This window comes from Carassius gibelio, chromosome A3, assembly GCF_023724105.1.
Source record: "Carassius gibelio isolate Cgi1373 ecotype wild population from Czech Republic chromosome A3, carGib1.2-hapl.c, whole genome shotgun sequence".
NCBI lineage: Eukaryota > Metazoa > Chordata > Actinopteri > Cypriniformes > Cyprinidae > Carassius > Carassius gibelio.
Window position 1 is genome coordinate 6,248,231 of NC_068373.1, and position 15,874 is coordinate 6,264,104.

The 15,874-nt window shown below is 38.9% G+C and overlaps 1 protein-coding gene across 15 annotated transcripts in view; it reads left to right on the forward strand.

The window, feature by feature from the left end:
* Positions 1–15,874, forward strand: part of LOC127944675 (NACHT, LRR and PYD domains-containing protein 12) — an 83,544-nt gene that overhangs the window by 60,085 nt on the left and 7,585 nt on the right. For 14 of the 15 annotated variants that reach the window (XM_052540902.1, XM_052540936.1, XM_052540832.1 and 11 more), the window contains one exon: positions 2,640–2,807. The exons of the other annotated variant lie outside the window; for it this stretch is intronic. In XM_052540902.1, coding sequence (XP_052396862.1) covers positions 2,640–2,807 — 168 coding nt within the window. The remainder of the gene's footprint in view (positions 1–2,639; positions 2,808–15,874) is intronic. 15 annotated transcript variants of the gene reach the window in all.

Below are 15,874 nucleotides of genomic sequence, written 5' to 3' on the forward strand. Positions count from 1 at the left end.
AAGCAAAGTAATCCTCAGAGCGTCTTAGACAACTCAAATTGCTCTGAGTATTGAACTCCCTGTCAGGTGCTCCATTAGTGCTCCCATCGGAGTAAATATTTCTTCTACTACTGGCAAGGCTCACCCATCTGATACAGCGAGTATTGAATTCCTGTCAGATGCCGCGAGAGCCCCCGGGCGAGCAAATCTTGCCTATTCTGCCAAACTACCGGCAGAGTTACCCATCTGATGCCATGAGTTTTAAATACCGTCAGATGACCAAGAGCTTTCCCGGTTGAGTGAATGTTTTCCTTCAACTAATGGTATCGCTTACCCATCCATGTGTGAATATTGAAATCTCGCCAAAGGCTGCAAGAGCCCTCCCGGTCAAGCATTTTTGTCCTTTCTGTCTGACTACCGGTGTACCCTTTCACTGCCACAAGCACTGGAGCTACCACCGAAAAATTTACCTTTTCATATTTTATGGCCAGAAGGCTTACTCGTTCGATGCCATGTGCTCCCATCGTACATTGATTAGAGCCTCCCAGCTAAACAACCTTAACTTCCCCTTTTACGGTCATCAAGACTTACCTATCTGGTGTGGCAAGTATTGAGCTCCCACCAGATGCCGGCTAGAGCCCTCGGCTAGACAACCTTACTTTTTTTATTTTATGGCCAGCAAGGCACACCCGTTTTGATGCCGTGTGCTCCCATCGTATGTCGGTGAGAGCCTCCCAGCTAAACAACCTTAACCTCGCCTTTTATAGTCATGGAGACTTACCCATCTGGTGCCGCGAGAATTGAGCTCCCACCAGATGCCGGTGAGAGCCTCACTGCTAGAAAACTTTACCTTTCCATATTTTATAGCCAGAAGGCTTACCCGTTCGATGCTGTGGGCTCCCATCATACATCGGCAAGAGCCTCCCAGCTAAACAACCTTAACGACCCCTTTTACGGTCATTGAGACTTACCCATCTGGTGCAGTGAGAATTGAGCTCCCACCAGATGCCGGCGAGAGCCTCCCTGCTAGAAAACTTTACCTTTTTTATATTTTATGGCCAGAAAGCTTACCCGTTTGATGTCTTGGGCTCCCATCAAACGTCAGCGAGAACCTCCCAGCTAAACTACCATTACTTCCCCTTTTATGGTCATTGAGACTTACCTATCTGGTGCCGCGAGTATTGAGCTCCCACCAGATGCTGGCGAGAGCCTCCAGGCTAGACATCTTTACCTTTACCTATTCCACAGCCAGCAAAGCTTACCCGTTCGATGCCCGTTACAATGCTGTGAACTCCAATTGAGCATTGGCTCAATCTCTACGGACTGGGCGCCCCAGCCACATAATCCAGTACCTACAGCCAGTAGGGCCTACCCTTCCAATGCTTAAATCACTCCCACTGGAGTACGTAGGCCCTTCCGGCATGCCAACCAGCTGACATTTTAGGAAATAAAATTATCCCCCGCCAATACTCACAATGCTATTTTTGAGGGGCGTTCATAATCTGGCGGTTGTTGTTTGTTTAATTGCTTTTTGGGGGATACTCTAGGATTGGGCCATTCTCGAGCTCGGAGCCCTTCCCCGGACAGCACACCAAATACGCATTCCATACCTCAGCTAATTATATGTAAACGTGAACTCGTGAAATTGTGTTTTCTTAACAAGGTAAGCATCAGATACTTAGCCTTATCAAAACTGGTGGACCTCAATCAAGTAATCAATACCACAGTATAAATACCCGCTGACTTACCTCTATGCTTTTGATGGTTTATCAGCATCCCTCCTCCATCCCATCTCCTCACTTCAAGTTCACTTTACAACTAGACAAGGAAAGGGGGGGGGGGGACTCTAGGTTTGGGCCATTCCCGAGCCCGGAGCCCTTCTCCGGACAGCACACCAAATATGCATTCCATACCTCAGCTAATTACAGGTGCTGGTCATATAATTAGAATATCATCAAAAAGTTGATTTATTTCACTAACTCCATTCAAAAAGTGAAATTTATATATTATATTTATTCATTCATTACACACAGAGTGATATAGTTCAAATGTTTATTTTATTTTCATTTTGATGATTATAACAACTAAGGAAAATCCCAAACTCACTACCTTTAGAATAGAAAATTAGAAAATTAGAATATTGTGAAAAGGTTCAATATTGAAGACACCTGGTGCAACACTCTAAAAAATAAATCAAAACACTTGCAAAGGCCTTTAAATGGTCTCTCAGTCTAGTTCTGTAGGCTACATAATCATGGGGAAAAATGCTGACTTGACAGTTGTCCAAAAGACGACCATTGACACCTTGCACAAAGAGGGCAAGACACAAAAGGTCATTGCAAAAAAGGCCTACAAAAATCCCTACAAGCAATAGGGATATCCGCACCCTGGAGAGGATTGTGAAACAATACCCATTCAAAAATGTGGGGGAGATTCACAAAGAGTGGACTGCAGCTGGAGTCAGTGCTTCAAGAACCCACATACGCACAGACGTATACAAGACATATGTTTCAGCTGTCACATTCCTTGTGTCAAGTCACTCTTCAATAACATATCCAATTTAAGACATTTAAACTCATTTAAGACTTGTGCCTGCTAGGATACTTTTTTACGATAGTGTTTATCTTTTCATAACATTAACCTTTGAAATGTTATTGTAGATTATCTGGCTGTATGGTGACAGCAGAAGGTTGTGCTACTCTGGCATCAGCTCTGAGTTCAAACCCCTCACACCTGAGAGAGCTAGATCTGAGCTATAATCACCCAGGAGATTCAGGACTGAAGCTGCTAAATGAAGCTGATATACTCAAACAACTGGACAAACTCAAGTAAGTTAAGCAGTAACAATAACCCACTCTTCTGTGACTGTGAGAGAATAAAGCAATAAGCAATAATTATCATTAAAATAAATGCCAAGGGTGTTGTTAGGCATGACACAGAGCAGTATGCCTAAAACCTAGTATACCTTATGTTAGGAGAAAGAGAACATGTTGCCTTGTTACGCCTTGGAACTATTGTCAAATGTTTTTTTTTTGTTTTTTTTTACAGTGATAGAGTGATAGAGTAACCAAACTACCCTATAACAAAAATATATTGCTTGCAATTGAGAAAGATGAGCATAATATGCAGCACAATAAATATTGTACTCTTTACCCTCCTAGGTTCACAAAACTGTTGTACATAAAATGTGTTGCTCAAATTCGAACATCTAGGTTGTGCTGTTCTTTTGTAAATAAATCTTATCCAATGATTCCTCATCGCATCTACTTCCAGAAGGCCAAATAAAGTGCTTTTGATTTCACACAGAAACACGCAGCATCTCCCAGACATGGCTGCATCATGGACCCAATGACCTACATTTCTGAAAGCCAAAAAATGAGATAGACAGCAGGTTGAATTTGAATCCTTGCTTTAAATTTACATTCTGCTTCAGTTATAACGCAGAAGACTGGATTAACCAACTGAGGAAAAGCATTAATTTGGCATAACTTGACCTTGCGTTATTCGTAGAAATGTGCCAGAAGGAGCAGCTAATTTGTACAGAAGCACCAAATGACAACTAAATTGGAATTTGTGATTTAAAAAAAAATATATATATATATAAAAAAACATTAAGTGAGCCAGGAGCAATTGTTTTCATGCTGTACTGTTTAGAGGACCATTACTGATTGCTGAAGTGAACCATACTTAGACCACCTGCTGAAATAGTCTCAGTTCACTTTGGAAAGGTCTACAATATTTTAGGGTGCTGACATATGGGCCAAATCCAGTGGAATATGTTCAGTCCCCTTAAAGAGACCAGGTGTGAAAACACCAAGAGATAGGTGGAGGTCCATAGCAACATTGTGGGTTGGGGTTGCTATATGTGTGTCTGACAAAAAGATGGAAGATGTCAGTTCAGCTGATGTAGGTGGTGGATGGGTAGCAAAAGGGAAAGAAGAGGCAGGCATCTTTGTGGAGGCAGCCTCACGCTAGGGTACTTCTGAAATAAGGTTGTAGTAAGCCGAGAGAGGTATGGAAAGGAGTAGCCAGAGTGTTTTCTTGTTGCGCAGAAAGCCTCACGCTAGGGGCTGTTTCATAAACAACTAAGAAGGAGGGAGGAGAAAAATGGAGAGGAGCATGGGCAGTGCCAGAGAATTTTGAATGTAGGTGCTGAGGGGGTGCTAGGTCATTGACAGGGGAAGATGGGCAATTCAGGGCTCAAGACTCATTCTTCCTACTGGTCGCTCTTTTGCAACTAACTTTCTCAGTTGGTGCACTAGCAGGGTTTTTTTGGTACAACATGCAAATTGTCAATGCATGCTGATTAACTTTTATCATAGTTTTTAGTTGTATGGAAACGAAAGTGATTATCATTCAACCCATTCTTTTTCATAAGTAGTATTATTTGTGATTTTAATCTTGTAAACTGGAGTTACTCTTTTTCTGTTATAAGCTGGGCTTTGGATGCTTTTAATTTCGATTTTGTGATCTTTTGTGGTCACGTTTTACAAAAAGAAAACTGTCTGTTTTGCTTACATCTATAAACCTTTCGCTTTTTAAGACTAAAACAAAAGATGAATCCTTTGTTATTTTTAATTAAAAAGCATAACAACAATAAAACAGTAAGATACATTGACAAACTAGCTTATAAAATGTTTATTAACAAAAAATTATTAAGATGAGGCATGGCATAGGCCTACAAAATGAATTACAGAAAGTTTAGCAAATACTGAGGAATCAAATAATAATTAAAAAATAAATAAATTAATAACGAAAGAGAGCCTCCATAGCATAACATGAGGTAAACAGCAAAGGTTTTTGCATTTTTTCCCCTTCAAGAATTCCATTTTCACCTTCTCTGGTTATATAACAGAAAAGGCAGCGCTATGAGTTGAACAATATGGTGGTTGTGACAGTGCAGCCACTCACAAAATTTTGTCACACAGGCAGAAAAAATAGTCACAGTCTGGACTCCTGCAATTAATAGGAAATATAAACAAAACAGGTTATTGTCATTTTATTTATATGAATAATAAAACAAATAAAAGGAAAACTCGTCCACTCAATTTTTGTAATATTCTTACATTTTTTAGTCTGTATGGAAAGGTGCATTTATATTTATTAAAGGCACGACCATGTGGAGATGGCGAGTCAGCGTCGGCATTTAACAACTTCATCTTTGCGCCCTACACTGACTCAGAAAGCAATAGTTTATTAATTTATAATCAAATGTCTTCTTTTCCCCCCGACACGTTCATAATCGTTTTGCCGGTGCTTTGAGGCAATTACTTTATGTGCGAGCTTGAGTGCGGCCTGCGTATATATTAAAGGATGACTTAGTATATTATTATTAGGGCCGGGACTTTAACGCGTTAATTGAGATTAATTAATTACACAAAAAATAACGCATTAAGATTAATTTGTTACAGAAAAAAAATTCCCGCATTTTTAATAACTTATTTTTGCAACGTGGAACGTTTCTCACTGGATGAGTTTCGGCGGACCGATTATACTGAAGCACCAACTAGCGTTTGCATATCACCGCAGCAGCACATTGAGTCTCAAGTATCACCTCAACGCAAAACATATAGCAGCTAGCGTGGACTTTACACTTTATGTTGAACTATGTATTATTTTAGTGGTGCAACTGGCTGTTTATGTTAAACTCTTTATTGTTTTAGCCAAGGTTATTGAGAGTTGGACTTAGTATGTTATGGCCTCTGAAGCAACAGAGAGATGTTTTCTAATAGTCAGGGTTTCCAATGTTCTGAATGTAATTGACAGTATTGTGTTTTACTTAAAAAAACACTTTACAGAAGGTTCCAGCACCTATAAGCTACCTGAATTTCTGAAATGTACTATTTCTAAATTGTTTCTAAATATGCCATTGCCAGACATCCCAAGTCTCCCGGAAGTTCCGGGAGTCTCCCGCATATTGAAAGCGGCTCCCTGAGACCCGCAAATTAGTTAAAATCTTCCGGAATCTAGACCGAGCGAGCAAAAGCGCGCATGCGAAACAGATACTGTGTTTCAAACCGTGTAGCGCGCGCACGGCAGAGAGGGAGAGGGAGCGAGAGACCTTGCGTGTGTGTGCTAATGTGCGTGTGTGCGAAGCGCAGGGAAGTTATCCCATTCAGATCTAGGCAAAGTCTCACTGAGAAGGTGACTACAGCTGAGATGTATTTCCTTCCTTTTTTTTTGGGGGGGGGGTCCTTCGGGATACCTCCCTGAAATGACTTTTTGCAGGTTGGGATGTCTGCATTGCTACACTTAATGGCAAAAATTGCACGGGTCTGCTAGACTTGGTTGAACAAAAATAAACAATATTTTGTTGCTTAAGCTTATGTATTCAGTCATTATTCAATGGTATACTATAAATCCATGTGAAAAAAAATTACTTGTCACTGTTCTCAGGTCAAATATTTATGTGCGATTAAAATGCGATTAATTTCGATTAATTAATTACAAAGCCTCTAATTAATTAGATTAATTTTTTTAATCGAGTCCCGGCCCTTAATTAATTAATCAATTTAATATAATGTGCAACTATAAAAATATTTAGTCAGGGGAAGGCCTACTTGGCACAAGGAAAGTGCTCCATTTTCTAAATAATATGTTATAATGACATTACGCCCTTGCACTAGTCAATTTTTTTTTTGTTTCTTTGTTTGTATGTTTTGTTTCTTTTTTATTATCATCTTAATTATTAAATACAAAAGGCTACAGCATGTATATAATTGATTCCAGGAAAAAAAATGTGAGGGTGCTATGGGGGTGCTTTTGTCTTTCTTGGGGGGTGTTGAAGAACCTGCTAGCCCCTCTTTAGCACCGCCCATGGAGAGGAGTAAAGATGGGTGTGTTTTGGGGGACAAAGCAAAACGGCAGTAGTGACATTACGGATAGTCTTCTTATATAATCTTGAGATCTGAACTAGCAGAATACAACAATTATTTTAATCAGTTTATATCAAACTATATAAAGTTTTTGTGAGAAAAATGCCACATTCGTGAATGTAAGCAATATACAGTGTGCTCTGTGCAACGTTTTAGATTATAACTTTAGTAAAGCATAGTAAGTCGCACACTAGTGTTGTCACGGTACAAAAATGTTCAGTATTCGGTACCGATACCAGTTAAAATCGCAGAACATGCAAAATTCATATTTCAACCAACTTTTGCGGCTTAACATTTACAGATAACGTTACTGGTCCATATGGAGATTTGATTTGATTAATTTATGCTAACTTTGACAAATTCCATGACTGTCCATATTAAAATGTAAGTTTCATTATCATGACTGGATTTTGAGATTGTTTTGCTTCGCGGAAATCATATTGCTGTATGCGTCAAGGACCGGGTTGACTAGGTAATCGGTACCACTGGTACTTAAAGGAACCTGGTACGGTGACATTTTCATTTTTTTAGTACTGACTTGGGACCGAACTACAGGGACTTTTGACAACACTATGGCACACTAAAGTTTAGAGCAGTTGATCTTGATTCAAATGAGCCTATGCACAATATAAAGTGGTGTTACAGATCCTGAAATAATGCTTACGACATGTCATGACATGCTATTTGTCTAAAGCTGACTTCTTGAATACGATCGCATCGCAGTGGTGATGCAGTGTTGCAAGCGTTATTTGAAAAACATTGGTCAGGAGGTGGGATAGTCCAAGATGGAGTCAGCTTTTTGCTGAGCTCTGCTGACCAACTTTTATAACAACATAAATAGAATTCTTTCAAATTAACTTTGCGTAAAATTGTCCACATCTAACTTTCTGCTTACCCTGATATTTGAAACATGAAGTTGACTACTGATAAAAGGAGAGATATGTTGCATATTTTGCAGCATTCTGACAAGATGGACTGTCATTAACTATGTGTTGGTGTGGGAAACTCTGTCCAGGGCTAAAACGCCAGAGTGCCCTAAAATTGAAGGCTTGAAAAAAAAAAAACAGTTCACTTTGTATGTGCTGATTCTGTGACCTGTAAAGATATTTCCGTTGCTGTAATTTACGTTAGCAATGTGTAGTTAGAAAGAATGAGAGGATGTGAGAGTGAATTCCATCCGTATCTGTGAAGCTACATTCCCTGAGGGAAGACGCAACCTAGCTAACAAAATCGACACAGTTCATTGAGTGGGATGGAGGCTTCAAAATAGTTCCTGACTTCGACCCACCATTATTCAGTTTTCTTCACGAGTGGTGAGGGATGGAGTGTGGAACACAGTGTGGGCATCAGAGTTTTCTTCACTGAGGATCTCGTTGACTTCATGTCAGTCGCGTGTTAAAATCATTCACAAAACAACTGCCAGGTGGCACAAAGGGACAGATTGGAAATGGAGATGAAAGGATGAAGTAAATCAACAATAGCATTATAATATAACATTATTACATCCTTAAAAACCATTAGAAAATTTACAGTGAGTTCATTTCAAAACGTGGGATAATCTTAGGCAAGTCTATGCATCAAAAATAAAAAAAAGACCTTTACACAAAGGCTCTTGTGCATGCTATTGTTATAGTAAACACACACACACACACACATATATATACACATTGGAAACAACAGCCATTCACCGTGCCATTCGGCGCGAGTAGCCTTCCACTTTGGCATATTTTTGCTAATTTAAATAACCTAATTTTAAACAAAATACATTGCGTCAAAGCAACTGAACAACATTCATTAGCAAAACAGTGTGTCAATAATGCAAAATGACAGTTAAAGGCAGTTCATCATTTTTATTTGCATTATTTGCAATCAAGTCAACGATATCGCTGTAGATGAAGCTGGGTCAACTAAGCAAGCCAGAGGTGACAGCGGCAAGGAACCGAAAATCCATCGGTGACAGAATGGAGAAAAAACCTGGGAAAAACCAGGCTCAGTCGGGGGGCCAGTTCTCCTCTGACCAGACGAAACCAGTAGTTCAATTCCAGGTTGCAGCAAAGTCAGATTGTGCCGAAGAATCATCTGTTTCCTGTTGTCTTGTCCTGATGGTCATCTGAGACAAGGTCTTTACAGGTGATCTGTATCTTGGGCTCTAGTTGTCCTGGTCTCCGCTGTCTTTCAGGGATGTAGAGGTCCTTTCTAGGTGCTGATCCACCATCTGGTCTGGATACGTACTGGATCCAGGTGACTGCAGTGACCCTCTGATCTGGATACAGACTGGATCTGGTGGCTAGGGTGACCTCGGAATAAGAGAGAAACAGACTAATTTTAGCGTAGATGCCATTCTTCTAATGATGTAGCAAGTACATCAGGTGGTATGGGAAGTGCTCCTGGTTCTGGTTTACCTAATTAATGCAGCCTAACAATCCTTTAACGGATTTGGATATTAAAAACATATTAGTATGTTATGTGTAAGTCAGGATAAAGAGATGGGTCTTTAATATAGATTTAAACTGCAAGAGTGTGTCAGCCTCCCAACAATGTTAGGTAGGTTATTCCAGAGTTTGGGTGCCAAATAGGAAAAGGATCTGTCGCCCGCAGTTGATTTTGATATTCTAGGTATTATCAAATTGCCTTAGTTTTGAGAACGTAGCGGACGTAGAGGATTATAATGTAAAAGGAGCTCATTCAAATACTGAGGTGCTAAACCATTCAGGGCTTTATAAGTAATAAGCAATATTTTAAAATCTATACGATGTTTGATAGGGAGCCAGTGCAGTGTTGACAGGACCGGGCTAATATGGTCATACTTCCTGGTTCTAGTAAGAACTCTTGCTGCTGCATTTTGGACTAGCTGTAGTTTGTTTACTAAGCATGCAGAACAACCACCCCATAAAGCATTACAATAATCTAACCTTGAGGTCATAAATGCATGGATTAACATTCCAGCATTTTACATTGAGAGCATAGGCCATAATTTATATATATTTTTGAGATGGAAAAATGCAGTTTTACAAATGCTAGAAACATGGCTTTCTAAGGAAAGATTGCGATGAAATAGCACACCTAGGTTTATAACTGATGACAAAGAATTGATAGAGCAGCCATCAAGTCTTAGACAATGTTCTAGGTTATTACATGCAGAGTTTTTAGGTCCTATAATTAACACCTCTGTTTTTTTTCAGAATTTAGCAGTAAGAAATTACTTGTCATTCAGTTTTTTATATCGACTATGCATTCCATTAGTTTTTCAAATTGGTGTGTTTCAACGGGCCGCGAAGAAATATAGAGCTGAGTATCATCAGCTTAACAGTGAAAGCTAACACCATGTTTCTTGATGATATCTCCCAAGGGTAACATATAAAGTGTGAAGAGTAACGGCCCTAGTACTGAGCCTTGAGGTACTCCATACTGCACTTGTGATCGATATGATACATCTTCATTCACTGCTACGAACTGATGGTAGTCATATAAGTACGATTTAAACCATGCTAATGCACTTCCATTAATGCCAACAAAGTGTTCAAGTCTATGCAAAAGAATGTTGTGGTCAATTGTGTCAAACACAGCACTAAGATCCAATAAAACTAACAGAGAAATAGAACCACGATCAGATGATAAGAACAGGTCATTTGTAATTCTAAGGAGAGAAGTCTCATTACTATGATACGGTCTAAATCCTGACTGGAAATCGTCGCATATACCATTTTTCTCTAAGAAGGAATATAATTGTGAGGATACCGCCTTTTCTAGTATCTTGGACAGAAAACGGAGATTCGAGATTGGTCTATAATTAACTATTTCTTTGGGGTTGTGGTTTTTTGATGAGAGGCTTAATAAGAGCCAGTTTGAAGGTTTTGGGGACATATCCTAATGACAATGATGAATTAATAATAGTCAGAAGAAGATCTATGACTTCTGGAAGCACATCTTTTAGGAGCTTAGATAGTATAGGGTCTAACATACATGTTGTTGGTTTAGATGATTTAACAAGTTTATACAATTCTTCATCACCTATAGTAGAGAATGAGTGGAACAGTTCCTCAGGGGTTCTATAGTGCACTGTCTGATGTGATACTGTAGCTGACGGCTGAATGGTTAAAATTTTATCTCTAATAGTTTAGCCGCACTGGGTTGTACATTAAAATTAACTCAAATGATATATAGGGAATTTTAATAATTAATCAGGAATATGATTAATATATATATCTGACAGTTACATTAAAATTATTAAAGATGAAAAATAGGTCAATTGTATATATCAATAACTCATTACAAGGCACTGTAATTTACTCATTAATATGTCAATATTCCATTCTTCATATCAATTATAGTGACATCTCTTACTGTGAATTACCGCAAATCAAACACGGGTTTGTCCAGCAAACGGCCGTAAGATTAACTTATAAACTTTCAATAAAGTTATCACTTCTTATAATTCAAGGAAAAATAGTTCCTGGCCGTGAAACCATTCTCCTGTCCGTATGAAATTTCTGTTACTGAAAAGCAGAGCTGGGTAGATTACTTATGAATTGTAATCAGTTACTGATTACAGATTACATGAACAAAATTGTAATCAGTAATATAATCTCTTAGATTACACATTTTGGTAACGTAATCTGATTACTTTTGGATTACATTTAGATTACATTTATGCTAATCCTTATTTGATATCACATATATTCAGTTAGCCTAATCTTGTACTTTTTATATATATATATATTTAAATATATAAAATATTCATCAAAAAAAGCCACAATAGCTTATTTGTCAAGTGCAATATATGGACAGTTAATAGTTAGAAAATACTAACACTAATTTACCTTGTTGTTAGAGTTTGCTAGTAACACTGAAAAAAAAATCACATCTTATGATTTTAAAGCATATTTATTTTTAATAAAGTACATTTAGAAAACCAATATTGAAAAACATGAAATTCACAGCAATATCAATACTAGGTAAAATATTTAATCTAAAAAAAAAAGAAAAAACTAAAAGTGAATAAGACTGTATCAATGAAAAAACATCAAACAATATAGTTACACTGCGAACGTGAATTTTGAAAAAGACTAAACTCACTCAGCGATGACATTTATATCCATCTAAAACCATTTTAAGTGTAAAGTAACAACGAGGAAAAGACAAATAATAACAACATTACAAAAATGAATATTAAAGTGGATGAAACTCACAGCAATAACATTGCTAATACAGGGCTCCACATTAAGCTTTTACATGAGCTTGTCCTTCGGACAAGTAAATCAATCATTCACTTGTCCGAGTAAAATAGTATACTTGTCCAGGGAAAAAAAAAATTGTTTTGTTTTTTGGCACAAATGTAATTTATCTAATCAGTGCTCTATCAGGTATTACTTTAATAAGTATATTTTTGATATGTGCCTTAAATTTATTGCTTTTACACATTAACTTTATAAAGGAAAATATTTTCCTAAACTGATTAAATGCAGATGTCTACATATAAGATGAACATATAATGAGTGAATCATTGATTCAATCGTTCATTCAAACGACTGATTAATTCAATAAAAGAAGGAGGTAACCGTTTTATAAATGACTCACTGAATCATTGACTCATTTAAAAATGAATCAATTAGTAACAAAAGACTGTTGCTCGGTTCTGCTTTGGCTTTGCTTAGAATTATTTTTGTTTGAAATGAAGTAAAAATCCACAATGTCTCTTAAATGTAAGTCAGTTAATATTACTTGTTTATTTAACTGATGTATAAAATCAATATCACATTTGCAGTCGAGCTGAAAGCCAGAAAAACATAAATCCTTTTCGTGTGATGTTGCTCATATTATACAGAATATTTATATTTTTTGTATTGCAATGTTTGTTTCTTTGTGTGTGCTGTTCTTATACTTTTGATTTCTCCGCAAGTCAGACAGACTGCACTGCACTGACTCGACCTTGATACTGTCAATACATTATCTGTTATTAGTGACCATTTACACTGAAAGTAATAAAATCAGAATCATTCTCTTCAAAGTTTCAGTGATGCCCTGGTTATTTTTTGTGCATAAGGTAGTAACAATGAAGAAATATCAACATTACAAAAATATATTAAAGGACATGAAACACACTCTTCTTGGCATTCAGTCTCAAACCCAGCTCCCCCATATGTGCGAGAACGACACCTCGATGCCGAGCCGCAACCTGCTCTTGACTGAGCTTAACTCAACCAGTCGTCAATGTGGTTGAGAAATGCGGATGCCCTGCATGTGCAGGGGGACCAGAGCCGCGTCTACACATCTTGTGGACATGCGGGGTGAGAGTGCAAGGCCGAAGGGAAGTACTCGATATTGGTAGGCTTTGCCCCCGAAAGCGAACCTCAGAAACTTCCCATGTTGTGGAAGGATGGAAATGTGGAAGTATGCATCTTTGAGATATATTGTGACAGACCAGTCCTCGGACCTGATCTGATCTACAACATGCTTGATTGTGAGCATTTTGAACTTCAATCTCATAACTGAACGATTTAAGACCCTCAAGTCTATAATCGGACGTAACCCCCCATCCTTCTTTGGAACTGTGAAATACAGGCTGTAGAACCTGGACTCCCTGTCTTGAGGAGGGACCACCTCGATGGCCTCCTTCTCTAATAGGGTTTCACTTCCTGTTCCATAACCAGACCCTGCCCGGGGCCGACCATCGTCGGAATGACCCCGTTAAATATCGGCGGTACAGAGCCGAACTGAATACGGTAGCTTTTTCTACTGTGTGCAGGACCCATTGAGATACATTTGGCAGTAGTTTTCACGCTGCTAAATAATCTACTAAGGGAATCAGTCTCTCGAGACTGACCTCTGGTGTAATAGGCCCCCGCAGGGGCAGCGAGCGTCTCAGCCCCGCTACGCGCACGGGCGGAAAATACTGAGAACGATGCTTGCTGGGGACCGCTGCGCCCTGGAACACTGGCAGGGTTGGCAGACTGGCCCCCAGAGGGCGCTGAAGCGAGACGGGCACCGTGTAATGCGGTGTACGCCGCTCCACCCCAGTAGGGGCCGCCCTCTGCAGTGGTGACCGAAACGTGTCAGGACTTCTTAACCGAGGGCCTCACAGCCTGAAGTACGGCCCTCAGATCCGCCTTCGGCTGGAAAAAACCCTGGTTCAGAGCGTTGCTTCAGCCTCCGGTCCTGACGCAGGGGGAGCGCGGGTGGCAACGCTCTGACTATAGACTGGGAGGGCTGCTCTCACCCAACAGCCCCTCCAGTATATATAATTTCTCAGAGTGAGATAAGTGTCATTATATTCCTCAGAATTTAATGCAAACAAACAATCAGACGAGTAAACACGGTCTGCATTGTTAATATAATTCATATCTAACTTCTCATAGTCAGATAGATACTGAATTTAATTCCTCAGAATTAATGCAGTTAACCAATCAGACGAGTAAAGACGGTCTGGATTTGGTAAGATTTACATCAAAACTGAAAATGATGTAGTACACGCGCTGCCTCGGCAACATGCGAGCCGCTTAGTCACACAAACAATATGAATCTCCTCGGAGATAAGTTGCTGCAGCTGCGAGTTCACAGAGGGGGAAGGAACCGCTTCCCGTGCTTCCGAACCTCGATGAACTCTCAATCTAGGGAATACGGGTGGAGATAGGCAGAGCCGTCTTCGATCCGTCCTAGATATGCGAGAAGCACAGTCAGCCCCTTTATTTTTATTTTTATTTCGAGGGCTGGCTGCTTATAATATAAGCCTATATCTGCCGGCAGTTAAAAAGTTATCATATTTGTTTTGCTTCACTCGTTTATGTATGCTACAATTATTCTAATAATAATAATAATAATAATAATAATAAATTCCATCGTCCTGAGTAAATTTTAACATTATAGAATTGTGGCTTAACAGGGGTCAGTAATTTAGGAGGTGAAAATACTGCGAAATTACAAATGCCATGGAATTTTAAAGCATAACAACTAAAGTTCTATGAAATGTAAGCATTTTTTTTTTAAACAATGACACTTATAGTTTTGAACTAAAATATTATTTCAACTATATAGCCTGTGAATAAACAAAATGCATACTTTTCAATGAAAGAACACTTAGAGAGTGTAGGTTGCTTCTGGTGTTTGGATGTGTAGCTACTTCAATATAATGAGGACCAAGTTTAAGAATAGCCTATACTTTTATTTTTTGTAGGTTGAATGTTTTCCTGCCTTGCTAAATGTTGGGCTCATGATCAATAAGTTGTATTCGGCTCACACTGATTTTGTAAAGTCAAACCGCGGACAGTGAAGATGGGTTAGTTAGTGCTCGTGCTGTCAGGACAGATAACTCGAGATTCAATTGCAAGTGAAAGTTCCTTTATTACGAAGCACAAGGCGATGTAACAATGACAGTTCAGGAAAGTCAAGGTGCAGCTGGTCCTTGGCAGCACAGGGACTACAATGGGCAGATCTCCGAACACAATCCAACGAGGCAAGCAACTAGAACCCAAGAAAAGAAGACAAAACTGCAAAGGACACAGTGTGAGCAACAAAACAATCCGACACTTGTCAGCTGCAAAACGAAATTCACACTGCTGACTCTCTCCACATGGACGCACCTTTAGAGAGAAATGCAACCTTCACAGATTACATAATTCTCATGTATGTGAGACACCACAATTTAAGTTATATCATTATCAGGAAAAAAAGTGATCGAGAGGGCGCCTCCCTGTCATGCATGCACATTACAGTTTTTCTCAGTCGCTTTGGTACATTTCTCGAATCATTCTTGAGATTTGCAGAACAGTAAGTGCAATTCTCAAAACAACTCGTACAAATAGAAAAACACCATGGATTACCTGCAAAAGCCAGTCTCTTGCTCAAAATCCTTAGTTCATCTATCAAAAATAAATATCTGTGTCAATGAACATATCAGTGCCATCATAGTTTATGGATAAGACAGTCAAATCACTTAGTCATATTGTCAATATAACAGTGTACTCTGGAGGGATGTTCTGATGTAAACCTCTGTATTGAACAATATGCCATATGCTTATGTGTGC